Source organism: Nematostella vectensis, chromosome 13, assembly GCF_932526225.1.
Source record: "Nematostella vectensis chromosome 13, jaNemVect1.1, whole genome shotgun sequence".
Taxonomy (NCBI): Eukaryota; Metazoa; Cnidaria; class Anthozoa; order Actiniaria; family Edwardsiidae; genus Nematostella; species Nematostella vectensis.
The window spans coordinates 5723626-5745174 of record NC_064046.1 but is presented as its reverse complement, the minus strand read 5'-3'; the positions used below and the strand labels follow the sequence as shown (position 1 = coordinate 5745174).

The window sequence follows — 21549 nt, the reverse complement described above, 5'->3', positions numbered from 1 at the left end:
GGGTATCGCTAAATAAGGCGATATCGTCAGCGTACTGTGCCTCCCTGATGAATTCCGTAAGGACTTTTGTTTTTGCTTTGAGCCTGCGAAGATCGAAGAGATTACCATCAAATCGGAATCTTATCTTGATGCTGCAGGTGTGTTCAATTTTATTAAAGGCCAACCAGAGCAGGACAGCAGCATAGATGCCGAATAGAGTTGGTGCTAACTTACATCCTTGCTTGACACCACAGTTGTATTCAAATGCTCGAGTTAGCTCTCCGTCTACGATTAGCCTAGCATGAACATCAGAATATAGCTTCTTTATTATACTTATGAACTTTGGTGGGCATCCTAGTTTGCCAAGGATCGAAAAGAGAAGTTCACGATTGACAGTGTCGAAGGCTTTCACAAAGTCTACAAAGACTATATACATGTTGTTACGTTGCTCTCTGGTCTTTTCCATAAGCTGACGAAGAGTGAAAATGCCATCAATAGTGCCCCTACCAGCTCGGTACCCTGACTGGGACTGGGGATATATAAATTCCGCAAGCAGCTGTAGTCTTTGCAAGATGATATCTGCGAATATTTTCCCCACGACGCTTAGTAGTGATATCCCCCTGTAGTTTCCACATTCGCTTCTGTCGCCCTTCTTAAATAAAATGGTGATAATTGCATCTTTCCACACTTGAGGAATGATTTCAGACGCCCAGATGATATTAAAGAGGATGAGAAGAAAAGCTCTCAGGCAGCGACCACCATAAACAATGACTTCTGGAAGGACACCATCAAAACCAGGGCTCTTCCCAAGTTTGGTGTTTGAAATGGCTTTTTCCAGCTCCTGGTCTGTAACAGGATCATCCATAGACTGCATGATTGGTAATTGGTCAAGTTCGTCCACGATTTTTAAGTCAACATCACTCGGGAGATTTAGCAAATCACTAAAGTGCTCCACCCATCTACCTTTGACTTCTATGGGATCGGCCAAAAGAGTGCCTTCTTTAGAGCGAACAGGATGAGAATTTCTTGATCTTGGACCATAGACTGCATTCAAGGTGGCATAGAACTCTCTTGGATTTTTTGTTTGAGAAAAATGCTCAGCTTCTTCAGCTTTCTTTTGAAACCATGCATCCTTGATTTGTCTGATACGTGTTCTTAACGAGTGCCTGTCTAGGCTTTTGTCTTGAAGTAAGTTTCGAATTTCCTCATCTTGGTCATCAAACCAGTCATTTTGGATCCTCTTTTTCCTTTCGAAAACATGGTTTGCAGCTTGTTGAAGAATATCTTGCAGATCTTCGAAATCGTTATTACAAGCAGGAATTTTCTCATCTAAAAACTGAACGAGCTTCACTTTCTTATCGTCATTGAGACGAGTGTCTAGCTTTTTCGGGGGTCTTGAGATATTCTTCTTGCGCTTCAAAGGAAAAGCACAATTAGACACTAAAAGCTTGTGGTCCGTGAAACAGTCGGCAGCTTGATTGACTTTGGTTACTTTAATAAAAGGCTTAGCAGCTTGATTGGCTAGCACATGATCGAGTTGGTGCCAGTGCTTAGAGCGGAGGTGTTGCCACGTGTTCTTCAAGCTATCCTTTAATTGAAACATTGTACCCATGACACTTAGCTGCAACCGAGTGCAAAACTCAAGGAGCATGAGGCCATTCGAGTTCATCTTTCCAACACCGTGCTTACCGATAACATCAGGCCAGGATTTGTAGTCTTGACCCACACGAGCATTGAAATCGCCCAACACAATAAGAGGGTTGTTCTGAGCTGAAGGAAGGCAACAACGGAGCTTTTCGTAAAATACCTCTTTTTCCTCAGATGTTCTTTGCATGGTAGGAGCGTATACGCTAACAAGGGTGAGGTAGTTACCACTTTCCAATGGAACACGCATTTGCATAAGTCTGTCGTTGATAGGTGTTGGACAAATCCCTTGCGATACAAGTCTGTTGGAGATAGCAAATCCGACACCGGCTGTTCTCTCACTTCCCCCACTCCAGAAGATAGTATGACTCCTTTCTACAATGTTACCAGTGTTGGGACGTCGGACTTCGCTTAAAGCACAGATATCGATATTAGCATGCTCCAGCTCACGACAAATGAGTGCTGTGGCTCGCTCTGGTCTTAGAGAACCATCGCCGTCATTGGTAGTACGGACATTCCAAGCTCCAAGGGTTAGAGCTTGCTTTCTAGAAGATAGAAACTGACGATTGTCGATTGCTCTGGAAGTTATAGCCGAGTGCGGTCTTCGTCCATTTTTCGCCACTGCCGCACTGGGTGGCGCATCGGTTCCCCCGAATGCGGTAGCCATAGCTCCAATACTACTAGATTGACTTTCCATAAAAACTGTGAGGCTGCACCACTGATGACGACACTACCTGGCGCGAGGGTAGTGTCCCTTGGCGAGAGGTCCTGTTTATCGACAACCCAGCATAGCTGGGATGGCCGCAGAAACAACTCGTTGCAACTTGTTGCCGGAAACTGAAGCCGGGTTGACCATCAGATCCGCCGGTGCTGGCCGTTGACCTATTCGAAGCTCATCCGCCCAAAGAAGTAACAAAGGTTTACTCCCAGATTTTTCCTCGAGGTTGACTCCTGAAGCCTTTCCCAGACCGGGTATAGCCGCAAGGCAGCGGAGGTTTGGAATCAGGGTTTTCCTTCCCCTAGGTGGATTGCCAACCAGGGCTAACGAGCTCCACCTACCCAGAAAGGGAATATACCGTCCCTTACTCGGTCCCTAGTGTAACTTTTTGTCAAGGACAGGTGCACCACGTGAAGGTAGTTACACAGGATTTAGGTGGCCAGAGCCGTGGGGAATAGCCGCCCTAAGCACCCATCTATAGTATGGAATCAGTTAATGTAGTGTTTACCAGACAGAGACCTATTGGTGATTGTAGCACTCCATCAATGTCTACAGGGACCACCTGTCCAGCAGTCAATGTGTCATCCATGGTAATCACGTAAATATGTGATCCTTGAGATATAACAATTGTCTTGCTCCCTGTCACTGTCAATCCCTCAGGCTTCCAATTGCTTGGAGCATTGGTTAGTTTAAGAGTTCCAACAAACTTGTCAGCATTAAATGAATGAATACCCTTGATATATCTGATACAAGAGTTGCCTTTGTCACACACAAAAGCAATTTCATTCTTCCCTGGTTGAATTATCAGTACATCAATGCCAGCTGGGTGCCTGAATTCTGCTTTAGATGCAGGGACTGCTGCTTCTCATGCTGGTCCTAAAGGGAATTAGACAGAAAAATGTTGATTAATAATAATAAAATATTGCTAATTATTTAGCAGTGTTACCCAAAATTTCCAATATTTTTATAAGTTTTTGTTAAAATTGATTTATAGTTGGGGCTTTTCTTCTTTCCAGTGGTAATTTATTCTAAATTCTGGTAATAGATTTAGGGATTTCAAGCAGTCCTTGAAAACAAGATCAGAAAATGTATGCTGAGAACATGTGCTGGTCAGTTAAATAACAGGTATCAAACACCAACAATTTTACATTTTTTGAGCTACCAGATGATTTAATTAACTGAGCTTAAATCAAATGAACACCATACCTGGACTATCCCATTTTCCCAGAGCAGTGCACTTTGTTGGAATATGTCGGTTACCCATCCCAATGAACTCATATTCTGCATAAAAAAATTAGTATTAAGTAGTAATCAACTCATTTAGCAAACTGACAGGGCATTCTAGATGGGTTTAAACATTTTTGTTTGTATTCAATGTGGAATCGGGGGGGGGGGGGGGTGTTGCAGGGCTGCGCGGGCCCCTCAAACTCGACCTCAAAAATTCTGCCCCCCTCCTCCATACTAATAATTGCATTAATTGCTTACCTGTCCAGATAAAGTCGCCATTTGCATTTCTGCTAATATAGGGAGGTCGTCCCATTATCTTATGGATCTTGGCCTCTACTGCTGTAGGTTTGTACTGTTCAGGTACCAATGTAGCAACCATAGCTCGTAAATCTTTAAGAACACTTTGAGGCTCTTCAGAAACTGTTTGATAGCAAATTTCGTCGCTATGAGCATCTCTGAATGAAAATACAGTTGCTGGTATTTGTTTCCTCACCTTTTAAGCTTTAGAGGTTCTAGAAGCCCATACCGCTGATAGGAGTCCAACGTAAAATGTCTCAGACATGTTTGTGAGTCTATAATGTCTAAGTGCAGATATACAGTTTTTACAATAATGAAGCAAACCAAATCCATACAACCTGTATTCCTGGGAATTCATGTCTCTATCTGCTACTTCATTTAATTTGTTCAGGAACAAAGTTTGCGAGTGGCAACCAATTCGAGCAGGTGACAGTCATGGTTTGCGAAAGTTTGCTATGTTCTTGTAAGAACACGATGCAAAACATTGATCATCTCACTGTTTTGGGCCACGCCCAAAATATGCAGTTTATAGTTTCGAAGCTCTCAAGTTTTCTGCAGAATAAGTGGCGCGATTTGGTTACTAAACGGGAAAAACAAGAGAAGAAAATAGTGCGCTTTGATGATTTAGTTGAGTTTATTGTGACCGCGACAGAGACGGCGAACCACCCAGTTTACGGAAAGGCTATCTTTAAGCCAGAGACCAAGCAAACTCGAAGTGGTGACAGAAAGCAGAGTCCGCACCCGATTCCAACGCAGAAAAGTGATTCGTTTGCTACGGATGTTATTGCTCCTACTGTTTCATCTCACATCAGCGAAGCGTCTAGTCCGCCAACTTCTGGTTCCCAGTCTTCCAAGGCAGCATGCTCCTCAACAACTGACACATGTTTGTATTGTAAGGAGAACCATGATATTGATGTATGTAATAAGTTCAAGGAAATGCCTTTGAAAGAAAGAAGAGACTTTGTCAAAGAGAAGAATGTATGTTTTGCTTGTTTTCAAAGTGGTCATGTTTCTAAAGGCTGTTTGAACAAACGAACATGTAAAACTTGTGGCAATAAGCACCCCATATGCATAATGAAAGCTTTGAAAAAAGTCTGAAGGCGGTCAAGCAAATACTGTGAACTCTGCTCGTGTAAATCTAACTGATACCAATAAAGTTAGTAACTCTGTTGTGTTACATACGATAATCCCTGTCAAAGTGACCAGTAAGAACAATAGAAAGACTGTCGTCGAAACGTATGCCTTTTACGATGGAGTAGTGGCTGTTTTATCACCGAAGACCTACGCCAGCAACTTGGTGAAGATGGAGTAAGGACATCAATTAAATTAGGAACAATCAATGGAAAAGAAATCGTGGATACAGTTGCTGTATCTCATGTGGTGTTAACCGATTTAGATGGCGACAATGCTGTGGAACTACCGAAAACGTACACCAGGGATTTTATTCCAGTTGACACCACGCAAATACCAAGGCCAGAGATAATCAAGCAGTGGGATTACTTACGAGAGATGGCCAAGGAGATTCCCGAATATAGACCGGAACTCCAAATAGGACTATTGATAGGAAGCAACTGCCCAGCTGCTTTCGGACCACTGGAGGTACTTCCAAGTCAGCGTGATGGCCCCTTCGCAATTCGATTGCGCCATGGTTGGTCAATAAGTACGCCCTTATGTATAACTGCCCAGTGTCAAGACGTCAAAGAAATCATTGCTCCCGAGACACTACTGAGGATGTTCAAACTGGACTTCAGTGAGACAAAGGAGAGCAAAGATCCCAATCTGTGTGGTCATTCACAATAAGACAAGAGATTCCTTCAGATAGTCGAGGAAGGGACACATCATGTCGACGGACACTATGAAGTTCCCCTTCCATTTACGGATAGTGATGTCAGTATGCCTAACAATAGAGAACAAGCCTTGAAACGAGTCATGTGGCTAAAGAAGATGGAACGAGATGCACGATACCATGCAGACTATAAGAAGTTCATCGATTATGTGATGAAGAAAGGTTATGCGCGAAGAGTTCCCGCAGACCAACAGTGCCCCGCTGATGGCAAGGTTTTCTATTTGTGTCATCATGGTGTGTACCATCCGTGTAAGCCGGACAAGATAAGAGTTGTTTTCGATTGTGGCGCGAAGCATCACGGGACGGCGCTAAACGACAAGTTGTTACAAGGCCCGAACCTGACGAATTCATTAGTCGGAGTGCTTCTACGATTCCAAAGAAAAGATATAGCGATAATGGATGACGTTGAAGCAATGTTCTATCAAGTGCGCGTACCACTAGATTCTTGTGGTGGCCTGAAGGCAACTTGAAGAACGATTTGGCCGAATATCAGATGTTAGTACACATATTTGGGCCGAGGTCAAGTACGGTAAACTAGCAGCAGATACCGTTCGTCAGAACTTCTACGTTGATGATTGTTTGGTTTCAGTAGAATCTGAGGAAACCGCTGTCGAGTTAATCAAGGATTTTCGTCAGACGTGCGCGCAAGGAGGATTCCGCCTAACGAAGTTTGTCAGCAACTCTCGAGTCGTCATGGAGACCATTCTTGTGGAAAAGTACGCTAAACAGATTGTGAATCTAGACTTTGATCAGGACGCCTTACCAGTTAAGTGCGCATTGGGAGTGCAATGGTGCGTTGAATCTGATCTACTTGGATTTCGTATCGCATTATCAGACAAACCAATGACAAGAAGAGGGATTTTGTCTACAGTTTCGTCCGTTTATGACCCTCTTGGACTTCTAGCACCTTATATTTTACCGGCGAAGAAGTTACTCCAAGACTTATGTAAGCTGAACAACCTCGGATGGGACGACGAGATTCCGAGTGAGTATCAGAGCAAGTGGACGAAATGGCGCCAAGGACTACCAGTGATCGAGAAAGTAACCGTGGATCGATGTTACAAGCCGCGCAACTTTGGTCAAGTAGTATCTAAGCAAGTACACATATTTTCTGACCCAAGCACTATTGGTTACGCCTCAGTAGCCTACTTACGTATGGTCAACAACAAAGGAGAAGTCCATTGCAGTTTCCTGATGGGAAAAGCGCGTCTTACCCCAGCGACCAAGACGATGACCGTTCCACGTTTGGAGTTGACAGTTGCAACCTTATCCGTGCGCTTGGGACAGCTACTAAAGAAAGAGCTAGGAGACGAATCCGGAAGTATTATGTACCAAACTGGCTCTACTACAGTACTGAGTTACATTGCTAATGAACAGAAGAGGTTCAAGGTATATGTCGCGAACAGAATTCAAGTAATCCGTGACTCACCTAACCCAGCGCAGTGGAAATTCGTACAGTCAAAGGACAATCCTGCAGATGATGGATCGCGTGGAATGGATGCAGGTACGTTTTCAGAAGAGCAACGCTGGCTACATGGGCCCGACTCTCTTTGGAAGGATGAAGGTGATTGGCCATCGCAATCTAAAATGCCAAGACAAGTGTCAGAAGACGATCCTGAAGTGAAACAAGAAGTTACAAGTAATGTGGTCGGTGTTGAGGAACCCATTTCCACTGTTGTCAAGCTTATCGAGCATTTTTCAAGTTGGTATCGTTTAATGCGTTGCTGTTTTCCTGCGTGTGAAAGCTTTCCCTCAGAACAAGATTAAACAAGTGAAACCATCTGAAGACGCCAAATTTGCTGAGAGACATCACCATGGAGAAGGGCCACTTGCAGTCCGAGAGTTAGAAGACGCAGAAATAGCAGTCATCAAGTTCGTTCAAGCGCAAGCTTTCCCCAATGAGATAGAAGCTTTAAGCCATGCTGTGCGCAACCAGGAGGATTCACAGGCAACTCAGCACAAGTCCGTGGGAGTTGGCAAGGCAAGTTCAATCTCAAGACTAGATCCGTTCATGGCTAATGGGATGTTGCGTGTTGGTGGACGATTACGGAGAGCTGATATTCCAGAAGAAAGCAAGTATCCAGTCATCTTACCGAAGAAAGGTCATGTGACCAAGCTGCTGATTCGACTAGCGCACTGTCAGTTAGGACACGCAGGTCGCAATCATGTCATCGCCCATTTGCGCAATCGTTACTGGATAATTGCAGTCAACGCAGCCACCAGGAGTGTACTCCACAAATGCGTCACTTGTCGCCGTATTCGCTCGCCAGTCTGCGAACAGAAAATGGCCGATCTTCCTGCACCACCGTTTACGCACATTGGGATGGACTTCTTTGGCCCATTCAGTTACCTCCAAGGTCGCAAGACAATGAAGAGCTATGGAGTAATATTTACATGTCTCGCTTGTTGCGCTGTACATGTTGAGATGGCTTCATCTTTAGACACCCACTCGTGCATCCAGGCGACACACCGTTTCACCGCTTGCAGTGGACCAGTGCGAGAAATCCGATCTTGTTGGCGCAAGCGAAGAATTGCGCAAAGCTGTCGAAGAAATTAAAGACGAAGAGATAAGAAGCAAGTTGCTTAAATAAGGTATCCACTGGGTGTTTAATCCGCCTTCCGCAAGTCATATGGGTGGCTCTTGAGAGAGGCAAACTCGATCAATTAGAAAGATAATAAACGGTCTGCTCCAAGAACATGAAAGCCGCATGGATCACGAAGCCCTACTGACTTTGATGTGTGAGGTCGAAGCAATAATCAATTCAAGACCGCTGACCACAGTGTCCAGTGATCCAAATGACTTGGACCCCCTGACGCCAAATCACATCCTAACTATATGAATGGGAACACTGCAAGCTACCCGCCAGGAGACTTCCAACGACCTGACCTCTACGTGCGACGCAGATGGCGGAGGATCCAGTACTTAGCGAATACTTTCTGGTCCCGTTGGCAGAAAGGATACTTGGTCACACGCCAAGAACGCCTCAAGTGGCAACGCGAGAGAAGAAACCTGAAGGTGGGAGACCTTGTTCTCCTGAAGGACAACGCACCAAAGAACGTGTGGGAAATGGGGTTAATCAAGGAGACTGAAGAAGATTCGCAAGGCGTAGTTAGAGCCGTCACGGTCAAAACGAAGAAAACAGAGCTCAGAAGACCGTCTGCCAAGTTGGTACTACTGCTAGAGTCAGAAACTACTGTGTAGTTTAGGGTCGGGAATGTTAGTGCGCGACAAAAACATGTAAACAAGCCTTTATATTCTATGAACTCGTTACCGCATTAATAGTAACGGAACTCAATACCGCATCATTAGTGACGGACAATAGATAGTACTTTTCGCTTGCACGTGGATATTTGTTCAGTATATTTTGTTCAGTTGCTTAACTGACATGCTAACATGCATGTCAGTTTTTGTGAGTTGCTAGTACGGACAGCAACGATTAAGCGGTTTGTAAATGAAGTAGCGCCGGGACTTTCGTCGACATGTAGGACATGTAGATTTTATTAATACATCGTTGCTTTATCAGATTCCGCTAGATTCACTATTCTTGGAAATCAAATTATTTTTTGTCATGCAAGTTAAAAGGAAACAATATTTTTATATTAAAATAAAAATCTCGAAATCTGCGCGATGAATTTTTTTTTTAAATTAACAGTAACACCTAACAATACTCCAGCTTGAAGCACACGAATTTTTGGCTTAAAACTGACCTGTCAAACTTCGCGATTGATGAATCTTTATTTTACGCCAAAATTGTCCTCGCAATCTTTGAAATAAATAAATGCACTCGTGCCTACAAAGATCCATCCCCGAATTTACGCCGCCTGCTAAGTCCAAACCCTAAGGCAACTTGTGTGAGAGGGGCAAGAGGACCAGTGTTGCACAAGAATATATTTCAGATAGTCAATTCGAGAGTATTTTTGTTAAGATAATTTGAAAACTAAAGAATTGTTACTTTTCAACATTTTAGCGCAACCCGCTCATCTTCCAAACTATTACCCGACGCTGTTGGTAAAATAGGCCTTACCGAAAGTACTTGCTTGCAACCCTCTGGAATTTCTTCAATGAAGTCAAAATACACAAAAATGATGAACAAAGAACGAAAAACAATAACTCACTCAGTTAATATATAGCATGTTACTCCCCACCGAATTCCAATAACTTCGGCATTATTACAATGATAGAAACCTAATGATTCTCATGTCACACAAGAAAGAAGAAAGACGATGTACCAGGAAAATGTTGACACTAGTAGAAAATTTACACTTAAGACTGTATATTGCAATACATATGTTAGCTTAATTATTCTTAGAATTTACATTCTATAATAAAGCATTGTGTCCGTTTACCTTTGTTTTATTCTCGGCAAAAGTACCCATAACATTTTTGGCTGGTTTAAAATGGCCGCCTGTTTCCGCGGGAGTTACTTGAACACGGGCGTCGAAGTACAGTCGAGCCCGTGGTATATGATCAGCGCTATCGCTTCGCAAAACCACAGCTATCCCATCGTGTTAATAAAGCAATATTCGCACATGGCCGGCAGTCATGGCTGCCTGCAATAGCACCTACTGAATGCGATAAATCAATTTAGCTCGGTAATTGACAGGAAGACCTCATGGGAATGTACCTCTTGGCTTTGCATTTAGCGACAGTATCAAAGGCAAACCGACCACTTTAACTGTGGTGTTTTCATTTGTTCGGTGAGTAGTGGTCCGGGATCAAGATATTTCTAAACTGCTTGTGTATTAAATGAATACCCGATGTAACTAATCGATAAGAATTGATAATTGTTACCAATTTTTATCAATCGGTTGTATTCAATTTTATCAATTGCTTATGTCCTATATATTTAAGGAATCATTCACTTTCTACGCCCTTCAGACTGAGAAATCGCTAAGACGCTAAAGATAGTAGTTTTAAATACTATTAAAATTTATATTCCATAGCTCTATAGTTTGCCAAGAATCTGTGTGAGAGCAGGGCCTTAAACGTTGTTGACATCACGGAAGAACGAGCAAACATGATGAGGTTAATCTCTGGCACATGCTACAACGATATCGACCGGTAAGTGTGTACGCCTAAACTGTAATCTTGCTTCCAGACCGCAAGCCTAAGAAAGTGCGACTGAAATGTTATATTTGAACAACTGTGTATTTTACAATTGCAGGTGGAACGTCAATATTTGCAAAGTGTGCAAGGATGACGATGGAGAAGACTGGCTGGGTTGTGACGCCTGTGGCCAGTACTTCCACTGCGGCTGTTTACCGGGCGCCAATTTCGCCGAGGCTGTAACCGGCGTTTCCTTCTGCCGTTGTAAATATTATATGTTACTCGCGAAGTATTCCGCAGATCTGCCAGAGATTTCTAGTATCCCCCAATAGTCACCCAGAGGTAGCGAGGGATCAATTTCCCAAGATGTGAGAGAGAAACTAGAGATAGCCGTATTAGTCGGAGCAGTTTGGCAGTTTCAACGAGGATGTGTAATTAGAGGGACAATAGGAGAGCCCGAAGCTATAGACAGAGCTAGTATGGGTATTGTATGGTCCTATGACAGTAGGTTAGATAGTGATTGTGTTGTGTAACACGAGCATTGTATTTAGTTAGAGTTAGACTAGTGGATAAAGGCAAGCCATCAAGGCTTAAAAGTCCACTTCAGAGGCTTTATCCTATTGAAGTGAGATGCGCAGACTTGCGGCGCGAGCGCGAACGGCAATGTGCAGCCCGCTCAGAGCTAGGACAGCACGAGCAGCAGCATTACAAGCGCAATATTTACTTACTTGTTTTTATAACAGTTAATTGGTAATCATTGTAATTAAAAGATTGAAACAAGTGAAAGTATAAAGTCCCCAAGATCGTGCAGCGCTAGATAGAAGTCGAAGTTACGAAAAAAAAAATTGTGCTCCTATTTCAGCAAAAAAATCTAATTTATTATATTTATTCATACTGATCTCGTTGCTCGAAAGGTTATCGGTTCAACATACTTGAAGTCTTTGCCGATGGCCATGCTGCTGGCCATGTGCACCCGAATTTAGGCTTTCTATATAGATTTAGACACTGTCTAAAAGCTCCTCATTAGATATCGGGATCCCTGTGGTGGTTGTAACCTTGGCCCCCAAGTGTTTGAACCCACCACCCCTCTTAACACATTGACCCCTGAACCGGCCTGTACCGGCTTTGGGAAGTACCCACAACCCAAAAAATTCATAAATTCAAAATAAACACAACAAGATGAAGATACTCAGGCATCAGTCTAAGGGATAAATGGTCTTGCAGATATGCATCCAACCAAGGTGTTGGCATCTACTCTTAAGCCAAATAATAGCACAGGTTCTTTGACAAAGAGAAAAGCAGAATCACCCCTCTCAATAAAACGCTCAAAATGCCACACAAGGGAGAGAGATCAGCAAACACAGCTCAAGACACAAATAGATACCTTTATTCTGATCCTCCAGGTACATTTCCTTGGCCTCAAAACACAATGCCCATTCCTTGAAGGATTGTACAACCACGAAAATATGTTTACGTATTGCAAAGCATTCTGGGAGATACAGGGGAAAATTCACGGGGGGAGGGCCAGTCAACACTCCTCTCTCCAAAGTCAGATGGTTTTTTATAAGTCTTTTCACCCCGAAGCCAAACGAATCAATTCCAGGCCATACAGACCCAGAATAGCAGTGTAAACAATTTTGGAATCAATTTGGTTTCAGAAAAGACAGCATTTAGGAGAGCTGTGGTGATTCATTAGAAAATTATTTTCTCATCCGGGCAAAGCCAAACAAGAAAAAATCATCATGAATCCACCTTTGCTTGCAAATATCCATAAGCAAAGCACTCAATTATGCCCCAAAAGACTTCATGATGTCCTGAGACACTCCCCTAATATGCTCATAGCTGTATTTTTGATGAAAAATACAAGCAACCATCAACTTGTGCTGGCTTCAGCACATCGACGAGGGATTAAAAGTGGGGACCGCAAAGCACTGTTGGAAAGCTTGGATACCGCTGACTAGGTGCAGCTGTGTTTGACTTTGACGGGCTGTATAAAACTCAGAATAGGGGGGGAGGTATCTGTTTTCAGTCTGTTTTTTGTAAATTCAGCTCAAAAAAAGCCAGGAGTCAATTGGTTAATAAATTTTGGTTGAGACGTTCTCAAGATAAGGCAGCATCAATGAAATATGAATATGGTGGCTACACCCCCTGGGCACCACATGGTTGAACCTAGGCTCTTACCTAAAGTGCTAGCACTTTTTTTGGCATTATTTGGCTTCGCGAGCACTTTTTTTACATTTTTTCCCAAAAAGCACTGCTAGCATTTTTTCTTATTATCGACTGATTATTTATATAATTTCGCGTTAATCAGCACACTCATATGTCGTCCAAAGCCGCAATTTGTATTCATTTTCGTCAAAGTAGCCGAGGAGGCTGGGGAATATGTTTGATAGGTCAGCGGTTGCCTTCTAGAACCCGGTCCTTCTCGTCAGTCCTCCTCGTTACTCGTTCCAAGATGGCGTCATTCACTAGCATTACTGGAAGTCAGCCAAGCAAGGCAGAGATAGCTCGAGAGCGTACGCTGCCATCAATCAGTGGAAAAAACAAAGCATACATGATCGGATTCAGCAATATCCAGGAGAGGAACTAACAATCAAAGACGGGAAGTTGTTTTGTCTGGCATGCCGCGAAATAGTGTCTTCGAAGAAGAGTATTCTAACTACACACTTGGCTTCAAAGAAACATGGAAATGTAAAAGAGAACCTGAAGAAGTCTAAGTTGAAGGGTCAGACTATTATGGAGGCTTTTAGAGCGGCGGACATGACGCAGAAAGACCGCACTCTACCAATATCTGAACGGGCCTACCGACTCGAAGTGGTCGGAGAGTTTCTGAAGGCTGGCCACTTTTGAAAATCGATAAGCTACGCTCCCTCTTAGAAAAGAATGGCCAACGTCTCACAGCAAGTGCTCATCTTGGTCAGTACATTTCAATTGTTCTCAAGCAGGAAGTCGAAAGGATAAAAAATGAACTGACTTTGCCTGGCCAGACTGGCATGACAAGAGATGTTTCGATGATCTTTGACGGAAGTACACGACAAGGAGAAGCAATTGCTGTCCTGCGTTTTCTTGACCAGAATTGGTCTATTATTCAACGTCTCGTCAAAATTGATATATGTTCCAAGTCAGTGAATGCGGATGATCTTGCACAAGTTCTAAATCAGTGCCTATCAGTTGATTATGGTGTCAAGGCCAATTCGTTACTCGCAGCCATGAGAGATGGAGCAAGTGTGAACCAGGCAGCGTTGGATAGAATTGCATTTATCTTTCCTAAGCTGCTCAACGTTGTGTGTTTCTCACACACGCTTGACAATGTTGGGAATCATCTTGTCATTCCAACTCTTCTAGAGTTCGGTAGCGTGTGGCTTCGCCTGTTCCGCCATAGTTACAAGGCAAAGCTGTTGTGGAAAGATCTGACTGGGCAAAGACCGAGATCATACAGTGAGACAAGATGGTGGTCAAAGTGGGAAGTCTACAAACAAATGTTACTGCAGTTTGGAGATATTGAGGGATTCTTGATAGAAGCAGAAGCCGCTTATATTGGTCCACAGTTACTCCCTCAACTCCAGGCAATACTTTCCGATCCTGAGCGAGTGATCAACCTGAAGCTCGAACTCGCCATCACCATCGATGTTGGGGAGCACTTTGTAAAAGCGACCTATTTCTTGGAAGGTGATGGCCCTCTCGTGTTATGAGAAACTCCATGCTGTTGCCCAAGCCTGCCAAGCCCCTCACTTTCCAAACGTGCGTGCAGTCGCAGCAGCAATCGCTGAAGAAAATCCTGCCCAAAACGTAGCAGCCCTCGAACATCAGGCAAAGGCATGTGTTCCACCAGCCATAGATTGGTTTCTAAGAAAGTTCAATGTCCAACTATACAACACAGTGTTAGCGTTCAAGGCTGCGAGGTATATGTGTCCGGTCAGCGTCCAGTGGCTGAAGCCAACTCAGCACTCAGTAGAGGCCTTGCGAATCTTCCCTTTTCTCAATGATGATTGCATTATCAACGGCCTAAAAGCTGAACTAACTGCTTACTTAGCTGCCACTGCAGATGTGGTAATCAACACAGAAGAGCGAAAGGTAAAATGGTGGCACGACCACAAGGAACAGCTCCCTCACTGGGCTTCTGCAGTGAAGAAAGTGCTGTTGGTGCAGCCATCCTCGGCTGCAGCAGAAAGGGTATTCTCTGTTCTCAATTCCGCATTCAACGACCAACAGGAGCATGCCTTAGTTGACTATCTGCAAGCAAGTGTGATGACCCAGTACAACAAGCAATGACTAACTTCTAAAATGGGTAATGATGACCCAATGACAAGTGTGTGTTGGACTTAAATGGAAAAAACATTGATCGTTAAATTTTGATGTTAAAACATGTGAGCGAAAATCTGAAAATGTAATGTTCTATATGATTAAAAAAAGTCTGAAAAAATGAGCATTTTTTTTAATCCACAAGCATTTAAAAAAATAGCATTATTTTAGCACTTTTTTGGCAAAAAACAAGCACTGCTTTTAGCATTTAATGCTTTTTTAACGAGCACTTTCGGTAAGAGCCTAGTGGAACCCCCCTTGCCCCCTAGACAACTTTGTCTAGACTGTTGATGTAACGGTCTGGGGATAGCTGTGGTTTTGCGAAGCGATACCGCTTTTTGTAATCTTTGTTTATCGAGGGTAGCATATTTAACCGAATATACAGTTTTCTAACATGGCCCTCGGTTAGTAAGCACTGTCACTGGGGGTGGTCACTGCCAGAGGGTTTATTGCGTCCCCAGTGGTTCTTTTACGTCCCTTCGGTTCAGGTTAATGTAGTGCAGCTTAAAGAGACGGGACCTCCGGTTTAGTGTCCTTATCCGAGAAGACTGGAAACACGGGAGAATAACTTCAACTCACTTGTGACACAAATTCGAACCAAGGCAGGAACCCGGAAAAATCCCCAGTTTGAGCCAGGATTCGAACCTTGGCCACAGCGGTCACACTGATCATAATATACCACGGGCCCGACTGTACTTCGACGCCCGTGTTCAAATAACTCCCAGTTTTCCGCCGGTTTGGCAGTTTATCATTACGTCACACGTCAGAACACAGGAACCCCAACAAATTGCCGAGGCATATGGCGATCTCTCTTCATCTAGCCTCCTTTGCAGCCGCTCTTTGTGTCGGTCATGGGGGATCTGGTATCGACACAGAGAGCGCCTGCAAGCTGCAAAGGAGGCTAGGCTTCATCGTTCCCAGACCCTCCTCCGCCCTCCGCTGTTTGTTTTTCTTTCTTGTCAGCAGGGCCAAGGAACACTGGGAACGAGAACGCCAACTAGGTATCCCAGTCAAGCCTGCACGCAGGCTCTAGTTGAAACATCGGTTGAGATTGATATCGGCCGTCCAAGATGACAAGAATTTGGAGGTAAAACCTGTAACCTTTTGGAATGATTCTAGGAGTAAAATCGCAACGGCAAAAATGTTTCTTGACGAAAATGTCAAGACAAACTACTTATGTTTTGAGAATTCTGAGTGCCTCTCTCGTATTGTGGTGCACTTTTGAGAATTTTGATTATAAATGTGTTACATGTTTTTGACAGAGATTCGAGCTTCGATCACTAAGGCGAGAGAATATTCAAATTTTCTGTTACTTTTCATTATTTTTCCACTCAGATGGCTTCTTTGGGCATTTGTCTTTGAGTTGAAATAGGTTTTTTATTTGTTGATGTCGCGAATCTATGGAGACGGCGATTTTTGCTCCTGTTTTGAGCGCTCATTCGAGGGCGTGGATTTTGAATCTCAAATTTTTTTAGTAAGCATCGAAAAAAAGTGAATTAAATGTTTTTTCACAAATAATTGAAGTAGTTCTGTCATATTTTGAATGAACTGACCCATTATTTCGATAGCCGAAAATTGACCGGTCGTTTCTTAGACGGACAGCCTCTTAAGTTTTGAGGCAAATGTACGAAAAGGGAAAACATTAAAAACTTACCACATTTAGTCTAACATCGAGCTTCTAACATCGAGAAGGGCAAATCAAATGGTATACACTCTCAAATGGGATGCACTCTCAAATGGGATGCACTCTCAAATGGGATGCACTCTCAAATGGGATGCACTCTCAAATGGGATGCACTCTCAAATGGGATACACTCTCAAATGGGATACACTCTCAAATGGGATACACTCTCAAATGGGATGCACTCTCAAATGGGATACACTCTCAAATGGGATACACTCAAATGGGATACACTCGCAAATGGGATGCACTCTCAAATGGGATACACTCTCAAATGGGATACACTCTCAAATGGGATACACTCTCAAATGGGATACACTCTCAAATGGGATGCACTCTCAAATGGGATGCACTCTCAAATGGGATGCACTCTCAAATGGGATGCACTCTCAAATGGGATGCACTCTCAAATGGGATACACTCTCAAATGGGATACACTCTCAAATGGGATGCACTCTCGAATGGGATGCACTCTCAAATGGGATACACTCTCAAATGGGATGCACTCTCAAATGGGATACACTCTCAAATGGGATACACTCTCAAATGGGATGCACTCTCAAATGGGATGCACTCTCAGATGGGATGCACTCTCAAATGCGATACACTCTCAAATGGGATGCACTCTCAAATGGGATGCACTCTCAAATAGGATGCACTCTCAAATGGGATGCCTCTCATGGCCATCCATTCATTCCTTGCAACCTGGCCTTTGCACAAGTTGAGTTTGTGTGAATACGGCCAAGCATGCCGACGCGTTTGCCCGCTTTTGTTAAAATGTATCTAACATGCTCGTTCCAGCAGAGGCACTCGCTAAAAACATAACGCCTAAGTACGTAAACTCTGAGACGCGCTTTATGGGTTTACCGTTGACATTAATAGCAAAAGAGTTGACCTTTGAAAGTCTTTGAAACGTCCCAAAAAGTATAGCTTCAGTTTTTTACTGGGATACCTGTGGTAGCCAAGTCATAAAATGCAATTGTTTTTTCTTTCTTACCGAGTTGCGCAACATCATACCCAAGAGTCTTTGCGCATTTTCTAATCTCACAAGCCTTGATTGCCGCCATCTTGAATATTGAAATCTCACCTGAGAATCGCTTGCACCTCCGCAGTCAAAAAGGCAAGACTAACTATTTAATTACTGCAAATGGAATCAAGTCATTGCTATCTATAATGCCATTGCTGAAAGTCATACTCAATTTGAAATTTAACCCCGTATTTCGTCGTATAAAGATTTGCGATTCCACACGAGACGGGGCAGACTGTTCTATAAGATCCGAAACAACTCTGTGAACGTTAAATTCCCGCCCTGTATCCTGCCAAATCCCAGAGCAACTCGAAGAAATCCCTACCAATATAGGCAGATCCAGTCTAGTATTCTCACTCATAGTTACTCTTTTTTTCCCCACACCAGTTAGTATATGGAACCTGCTACCCTCTGAGGTAGTGAGTGCCCAATCTCTAGATTCTTTCAAATCTAGCGCCTTGCCAGCAATTCGATCCTTGCGGGTCCCTGGCCATCTGCGACGTTTCTAGACCTGGTCGCCACCACCTAGACATTAGCGCAAGCAAGAATAGGTTAATTTATTAAGACTCGATTCTCCCAACTACTGTACTGTAGTCAGATACATATCGACTGCTTCAAGGCCTAAGTTAAAATGCTCTGGGTGCTTAGGAATGAACTAGAGGCAATCTTAATGCCTATGCCTATTGACTTTGTCTACTCGAACCCTGAGGTTTGGATCCATTCTTAATGTAAGAACATTTTGTCCTCCACAGGCCTTAATTGCTAATAATAATAATAACTCATGCCTTCCTTTGATTTGTTTCTTTTTTCTTTCTAAGGAAAAGCCTTTTTTTCTTATTGAATGTCATTATATGTTTTTTAATGGAACATTTGCAATAAAAAACTAGAGGATTGTGTTGTGTTGGTGGGGTTTAGTGTTTACATGTAATATGTATTCTAAATTTAGCCTTCCCATTTGACTTCAAAATACTTCTGTCTAAACAATATGATAGCATAAATATATCTTATTGTTTACTTTGCACTTGCATAAATAAAATAATAAATACAATAACAATGAAAACAATTATACAGTACTGATATTACAATATGGTTATTTTTGGAGTAAGTACGCAGCTGCTTTGTCTCCTATTATCTTTGCAAAGGAGTTCTTTTGTCTCTACTCCATAAATAATAGAGCTGGAAATTGCGTCGTCAATCGTTTATGACAAGACACTTTCAGTTATGCGCCTTTATTTTTCAGACTAGAATAGCAAACCTTCCGTAAACGGAAACGTTGTCCCAAATAAAACTATTGAAATTCTCGAATGCTCCATTTGGAATGACAAAAGATACCCCGCACTAAATCAGTTTTCTTCCTCCAATTGACTGTCTGGACTGCTATATCGACGAGGGATCTGGGGAATATTTGGTACATGAGCCATAGTTCAGTATAATAATATATTTAAACTTTGCAAAGATGGAATTAATTTAAAATTTCGCGCTCGATGCAAAAGCCAAAAGGTCGAAAGCCCGCCGGGGATAACAACTTGACCAGGCGTTGCTAACATATTAGCTCCCAAGCTTCGCCAGCTATGTGGTCATTTTTTTTTATTTGGGAGACGGGCTGTATTTAGTGGTATGTTGGGAATTTACAGTTCATACTGCTCCTGCGAAAGCTCTGGGACGCATTGGCACGCGATCATGCACCCACAAACGCTGAAAAACAGGACTTGGAAGAGGCAAAAGTATGATATACATACTCTGCCTAAATTAGAGAGATCGCAGGCCGTCTTGGGGTAAAAAAGCTTCGTCCGTGACGCCTGTTAATGCCCGCAATCCACCTTAACGCACAAAGATAAGAATTGCCTTGCTGCTCTTGGTCTTTCCGCAGAAAAAAGGAAGTATCCCCTAGATCAGGTAAGTTTTCCTTGACATTACATACAGTTGGGGTCATCTTCTAGATACGACAAACAATCGTGTTCCCTGAAATGCTCCAACGGTGGAACCCCAATGTAAAGGGAAAATGTCTTCACTTATTTAAGGTAACTCAAAAGAAATTCCAAGCTAGCCAAAGCGCGTCTAGGCCAAGCTGCCTTTTTGCTGTACGTGCGCATTGCGCAAAGTGCAGCAGAAAAAACATCTTGGCCTAGACGCGCTTGGGCTAGCTTGGAATTTCTTTTGAGTTACCTTAGGCTAAGTATAAATGTCGTATTATCCATGAGTCGTATTCAATGCAAATGCATGCAAATGAATGAATCGAGCATGCATTTGCATTGAATACGGCTCATGGATAATACGACGTTTAAACTTAGCCTTAACGTTCGTTGATGGGGTTCTCCACTTATTATAAGGTCAGAGTATGGGCAGTATGAACTAAGGGAGCGTTTTTTTACTCGTGATTCCGGAATGAGAAAAAGCGTGCGTTCTTTTATCCCACATTCCAATTCCGGAATGAAGGTCATCCCACCCTCCTCTCACCCGATTGGAAAAATGACAACTGAATAAATAAATGAATTCTTCAAGGAGTTCCAAGCCCAAAGTAGTGACCGATAGGCGAAATGGCTACCGTTTGGAAACTCTTTAACTAACGATCATGACAAAGTAAACCCAAGACGAGTCATATTTCAATATTTATTCTGTTTTTCATCTTTTGGGTTATTGTTATAACGCCTGGCTTTATGCCGTAGAAGATGCTCAAGTCTTTGCAAAATTCAAATTCTAAAAAATATCAACGTCCATTAATAAATATCGTCACAATATCCACTTATAGCTAGCTAGCAATTCAAATCCTGTGAAACTCGCATTTCTAGCTAAAGCCGCAACGTTTTATCAAAATGTGAACCATTGTAGGTGGCCGTATCGACGACAGGCGTAGGAGACCAAGGCAGGCGCAGTTGAACCGGGAATTACCTCCAACCACAACTCGCAGAAACTCACAGGTAAAAAAAGCAGGTAAATTTCTGTGGTGCGATTGTTTGCTATTGCTCAAACAATGTTAAACCAAGACAGTTATTCGCAAGTAGTCAGGCGAGATAGACCCCATTTTCAGAGTACTGGAGCTTAGCATTTTTCTTTAATGCACTTGTCCACCAGTATTATTACTCGATCCCACGTGGTACGTCAGCTTTACCAATTGCTCTTCTCTGTCCTTAGCTACACTTTTATTTTCCACAGGATGACTTGTCCGTCCTCCCCGCCTGTCACTACGGTGCACCCATCACCAGATACGTCGATACAACGGATGGCACCTTAAACACAACACCCCTTACACGGTAAGCTAGGACGGGACAACATAGTTGCATGCTTGTGTTGTAGTGGTCGTGTGTCTTGCATGCTTGTGTTGTAGTGGTCGAGTATCTTGCATGCTTGTGTTGTAGTGGTCGTGTATCTTGCATGCTTGTGTTGTAGTGATTGACAAGTTACACGACCACATCATCATAAGACCGCAAGCTACACAATCACGACAACATAAGGGTGCTATTGACGAGGACAGCACTAGCGCATTCCATGGACAAAAACATGAAACACTAGTACATTCCAAGGCAGCATTGTCACCAGTTTACTTCCGGGGGTCCGAGGGAAACCTCAACCGTTAAAACACAAAAGAGATATTTAACAGGCCATCCGCTCTAAATTATCAATCACATCCTCAAAGAAACTTTCAATAGACATATTGCTTTCAATATTTTGAAATATTTTTCGCGTTTTCCGTAAAAAATCATCGGAGATTGTTTGGTAATCGACCGGAAGTAAATTGGTGACAATGCGGCTTTAAGACCTGTAGTTTCACTTATGTTCTAGA

The 21549-nt window shown here is 42.9% G+C and overlaps 2 protein-coding genes and 1 long non-coding RNA gene across 7 annotated transcripts in view; 2 read left to right on the top strand and 1 right to left on the bottom strand.

Moving 5' to 3' along the window:
* The first annotated feature begins 6404 nt into the window (after window positions 1-6404).
* LOC125559097 lies at window positions 6405-8302 on the top strand. The gene is made up of 3 exons (XM_048721047.1): window positions 6405-7413; window positions 7457-8094; window positions 8153-8302. The coding sequence occupies exons 1-3, from the start codon at window positions 6405-6407 to the stop codon at window positions 8300-8302; spliced, it is 1797 nt and encodes a 598-aa protein (XP_048577004.1).
* A 2040-nt stretch (window positions 8303-10342) lies between these two features.
* LOC116601578 lies at window positions 10343-11656 on the top strand. 2 transcript variants are annotated; one of them, XR_004290087.2, is made up of 3 exons: window positions 10343-10409; window positions 10656-10773; window positions 10877-11656. It is a non-coding gene; the product is annotated as an uncharacterized LOC116601578 (long non-coding RNA). The 2 variants fall into 2 exon arrangements; XR_007306326.1 differs by having other exon boundaries at window positions 10365-10773; window positions 10877-11359.
* An 8708-nt stretch (window positions 11657-20364) lies between these two features.
* LOC5518018 (protein FAN) overlaps window positions 20365-21549 on the bottom strand; it is a 33994-nt gene continuing 32809 nt past the window's right edge. For all 4 annotated transcript variants that reach the window (XM_048720978.1, XM_048720979.1, XM_048720980.1 and 1 more), the window contains one exon: window positions 20365-20995. In XM_048720978.1, the coding sequence (XP_048576935.1) occupies window positions 20901-20995 (95 nt within the window). In that variant the 3' untranslated portion in view covers window positions 20365-20900. The remainder of the gene's footprint in view (window positions 20996-21549) is intronic.